This window comes from Thunnus maccoyii, chromosome 5 (genome assembly GCF_910596095.1).
Source record: "Thunnus maccoyii chromosome 5, fThuMac1.1, whole genome shotgun sequence".
In the NCBI taxonomy this organism is placed as follows: domain Eukaryota; kingdom Metazoa; phylum Chordata; class Actinopteri; order Scombriformes; family Scombridae; genus Thunnus; species Thunnus maccoyii.
In genome coordinates, this window is record NC_056537.1 from 11,373,937 (window position 1) to 11,378,667 (window position 4,731).

Sequence of the window (4,731 nt, forward strand, 5' to 3'; positions counted from 1 at the left end):
ATATGTGCGCACAGTCTATACCGCCGACGCACCGGCAGCAGCGCCGGCGTCATACCGAGAGGGACCGTTGTCAACAAACCAAACCAATGCAAACAAACACTCACGTCCACTACGCCGCACAATCCCCTAACCGCCGCCGCCCCGCTTACCTCCGATGGTGACCGGTTTTGTCTTTCTTCCCCTTCGGCCTCCTCTTCCTGGCCTGGATGGCCATCACTGCCGGGGTGAGGTTCCGTTTATCCACGGGCATGACCGACGTCCGAATCCGGGGAAGGGTGTAGGAGGGACGGGGGGGAGAGAGAGAACAAACATACATCATAAGGCTCTAAAAGCTTGATGGCACGGGTCATTTAGCGTCGTTTTAGCATGCCCTGGTAGGCTGTCTACTCGCGTAACTTCCGCCACCTTTCATTTTTTAAAGACAACCAGAAGTGGGGTAGCATAGCCAAGTTAGAGGCTGAGGGATACGCACCTTTCCTGGAGCTCATGTTTCCTCCTCTTCCCCTCAGCAGGAGCGGCCGGGCAGCTCGGCGGCAGCAGCCGGACTCTCTCTCTCTCTCTCTCTCTCTCTCTCTGTCTCTCTCTCTCTCTCTCTCTCTCTCTCTCTCTCTCTCTCTCTCTCTCTCTCTCTCTGTCTCTCTCTCTCTCTCTCTGTCTCTCTCTCTCTCTCTCTCTCTCTCACTTGCACAAACACACACACACACACACATTAAACCACACACACACACACACACACAGACGCTAACCTCTCTACCTTTGGATGACACGCGCTCCCTCTGTCGTTTGAAGCGAGAGTCGCGTGCAGTCCGTCTGCAACTGAGACTGAGACAAGTTTACACTTTTCTACTGTGCAGCACTTTATTCAGGGAGTAAGCTCTTCTTCCGAGTCCGCTTGTCTCTAGAGGAAGAGTTAAAAGAGACGTGTAAAAACCCTAAAATGCCTTTCACACATAGCCTGCAGTACATATCATACATACACACAATATGATGAACTAAATGTGTGTGTTGCTCAGTTATTTTGTGCTGCTGGTTCCATAATTTACATTTTTAGAAAGAATGTATTTAGCATTTCATAAATTCACAACTTAGACCATACAGATGAATTTCATTTAAATATAGGATTTTTTTAGCCTACTTCCCAGCATGCACTAAATATATGCTAGTGTAACTCTCACTTCTTCAAAAGTGGAAAGCACATTTTCTATATTTTTAGGTTCTTTTACTGGGTTCTTTTACTGGGTAGGTTCCATTTTCTAGTACCTTCTACTCCCATACAAGTCATATTGAACTTGAATGTTTTAAGACAACTTCCCAGCATGCATAACACTCCCTCAACCGGGATATTCTGCATAACAAATACTTTTGATACTTCAGTCACATTTTTCTGATAATAGACTGAATGACTTTTACTTGTAATGAAAATTATTGTCCTCCTGAATACCTCCTCCACCGTTGCATTTCTTCTTGTTGCCATAGATAAAATAACAGGATGGGCTCTTGTATGTTATGTGAATCATATCAACTTATGATGAAATGAAAAACACTATGATCATGATGAAAAGAAGTATTTAGTTCAATCTGTATCCCTAATGCATAGGACCCCAAAACAGACATATTGAGACAGTTTAAAAAACAAACTATATTGACAAAATATGTATTGTCTCAATATGAAAGGCAACAAGTTTAAGAGACAATATATTACACTACACAGTTTCAGTAAGAAGAAAAAAAAGCTTGGTCTCAAGTCCAGGATGCTGCCTCTATACTATTTATAGTTCGCTGTATTTTTTCTATTGCCGTCTACATCCCACTTGCTGCTTTATTATATTTTGACCAGACTTGTTAATTTTATGACTTACATTCTGATGCTGCATTGCATCAATTTGATTTGGACATTATTACAGTTTTCTTGTCTCATCTTTTATCTTCCATGGTGCAAAACAGCCTGGTTACTCTCGGTTAGTATGAGAAATTACTTGTTTACACCCATACATAACCTGCTATTATAATTGGAATTACTTGAAAAATGTTTCTCTATAATTAGTCAGAATAATATCTGTTCAGACCACAAACAGCTCCTTTCAAAAGCCTGCAATCAGAAACTAATTCATTGCCCGAGTTCTGAGGCAAACACAAATTTGTCACTACAAGCACAGTAATTATAATCCACAACCCTTTATATGTTTGAAGAGGCTCCTATTAGGGCTACAAAAGAAGGCAGTAACATGGCACAAGGCTTTGTCACCTTCAATTTATACTTAATTCTTGTGTTTGCCAAGATTACATCACCAGAAAATATGGCTTGACCTTGGGTAACAACATGGTCCTGTCACTGAATCTGAACCGTCCATCTCTCGTCCATCATTTTCAGTTTCTAGCTGATGTGGAAAGGGGGGTATATAAACACAGGTTTTTGCTTGGGGACATACTGTAGTACTCCCTTTAATTTCTGGATATGCAGTAGTCCTATACAGTGCGACTACCAAGGTATTTATGAGATGTATGATGTGTATATATTGTTGAATTATTTGATACTGTAGCTACAGCAGCAGCAGCAGCAATGTGTATTCAAGGCAAATTTCCTTCTGGGAAAATAAAGTCTTATCTTAATTTATCTTATCTTATTTTATATGCTGCTGTAGTGAGTCTATATGCAAATAACCATCTGCACCAACAAAAACATTTCACACCTGAAATGTGTTATTTCCCCAGTCAGTTGGACAAATATGACATTGCAACACAGGTATTTGAATGGATTTGGCAAACAAGTCTTTAGTTTTTCATTTTTGGCTTCTTACTTTGCATACTGCTCTTAGTTAAACATGTGTAGTTTTCCAGAAAGGATGAATGAAAAGGGCATTGACATGGTAAATATTGAATAATGAACAGTATATCATGACATTTTAAACACTCTAGCTCACCATTTGGCTATTAAAATTTCATGTTAAAATATTAGTAGGACTATTCAGTTAAGGAAGGTGGGGTATCTGCACAATGGAGGATTATTAGTCAGAATACATACAAAGAGGAAGACATTAAATATAAACCTTCACTGTTTTTAAAAGCTTTCACTTTGACAGTGGTGTTTTGAAAGCAAAATACTAAAGGTCATATTATTTCTGCGGAAATTGCAGGTGCATAAGTCAAGATTTAAAAATCAGATATGGCAAAAGGAAACTGCCAAACAGAAAAAAACTGCAATCGGAAGTCGAAACTAACAAGAAATGAGTATAAGAAACACGTAACCAATAAATTAGTCAGATGGATCTAATATCCAATCTGTGCTCATGAGCGTATTAAGGAAATCAACTTCGTTAATTTGACAACGTTTTGCTACACCATCTGTAGGTCAAATCTGCTTTTAATTATTGTCATGAACCGCAGAAGTTAACAAGCCTCTGTGCAACCTGTGTTTAACCTCCTCTTAATGAAAAGGCACCGCTGGGATTCGAACCCAGGATCTCCTGTTTACTAGACAGGCGCTTTAACCAACTAAGCCACGGCGCCGCTGTGGCGTCATAACATTATTATTCACTCGTATCGGTGCACTGAATGACTCGATAGTGGTTAATCCAGTCATAACTAGCCGATAACTTGCGTCATTGCATCGTAAATACGTTAGACAACATGAGACTGTGGCAAGGAGTTTCTCACTTTATTAATGTTACATGTATGGCTGTTTTTGCTTTATTGTATAAATATGTATAGGCTAATGTTTGGGTTTTTAAGTTACAACCGAAAGCATGTGCAACAAGCACACATCATCAGTCTTATAATTATCTTAGTTAACCTTCATATTCATAAGTATAAGCATAACCTCACAAAGAGTGTGAGCTTACAGACATTAAATCTTGCATTAATAAGAAGGCTGTAAAAACTGTCACTGAGTGTTTTGTTTTTAATGTCTCTATATAACTCTATTCTGTTGTTTTATTTATTTTATGTATTTATTCTTATATTTAACATTTTTATTAAAATTTCCTTCTATTTCTCATGTGTTGTTTGTGAACCCCTACTGGCATTTTGTTCCCAAGAATGTACCTCATGTTCATTCATGTACTCAATAAAGTGTGAAAAAAACAACAATACAAAAATAAAATTACGTTCGACTCTGCTTCAAGTTTGCTTCAGAAACTAGTTCAACAATAATTCATCCTAATAAAATGTTGCAATAAGTTAAATTGTAATTTGACGTATTGTATTTTTATTTATTTATTTATTCTTTTCCACAGCCATAACTTACCAAAACGTCGTCTTCGACAGCCGTTGATATTAATACATCGACGTTAAATTGCTATGGTAACAGCAGTACTGCAGAAGGACGACGTATCCGTGAAGGTTAACGCTGACTTTTACAAATGTGTGTTAGTTTTTAGCTGTTAACTTGTTCATATTTTATAAGACAGAGATACTTTAATTCATTCTATCTCCTTGATTGACACAAGACCTTAACCAAACGTTTTTAGTGGGAGGGCTTCAGGGTACGAACTGTTTCCGGTTTGAGATTTTTTTTTTGTCCTAGGATGGCGAAGTTATGACCCGCCCTACTCTGCCTCTGATTGGTTTATCCTGATATTCTTACCCTATTTCTAACCAATCTTACTCCTAGTACCTAAATATAGCCAACCAAACCAACGAAGGCAAGGAGTACTAGCCAATCAGTGGCAGAGTAAGGCGGGTCATGACTTCGCCATCCTAGGAATAATATTTGGCTTCCGGTTTGGAACACAC

General features: G+C 38.7%; 1 protein-coding gene and 1 non-coding gene across 2 annotated transcripts in view; both read right to left on the reverse strand.

Moving 5' to 3' along the window:
- Nucleotides 1-577, reverse strand: part of srpk2 (SRSF protein kinase 2) — a 70,547-nt gene extending 69,970 nt beyond the window's left edge. The window contains exons 1-2 of the mRNA XM_042410520.1: nt 473-577; nt 150-216 (exon numbers count right to left, since the gene is read on the reverse strand). Of these exons, the coding sequence (XP_042266454.1) occupies nt 150-216; nt 473-488 (83 nt within the window). The 5' untranslated portion in view covers nt 489-577. The remainder of the gene's footprint in view (nt 1-149; nt 217-472) is intronic.
- A 2,856-nt stretch (nt 578-3,433) lies between these two features.
- On the reverse strand, nt 3,434-3,507 carry trnat-agu. The gene has a single exon. It is a non-coding gene; the product is annotated as a tRNA-Thr (tRNA).
- Nucleotides 3,508-4,731: the final 1,224 nt, after the last annotated feature.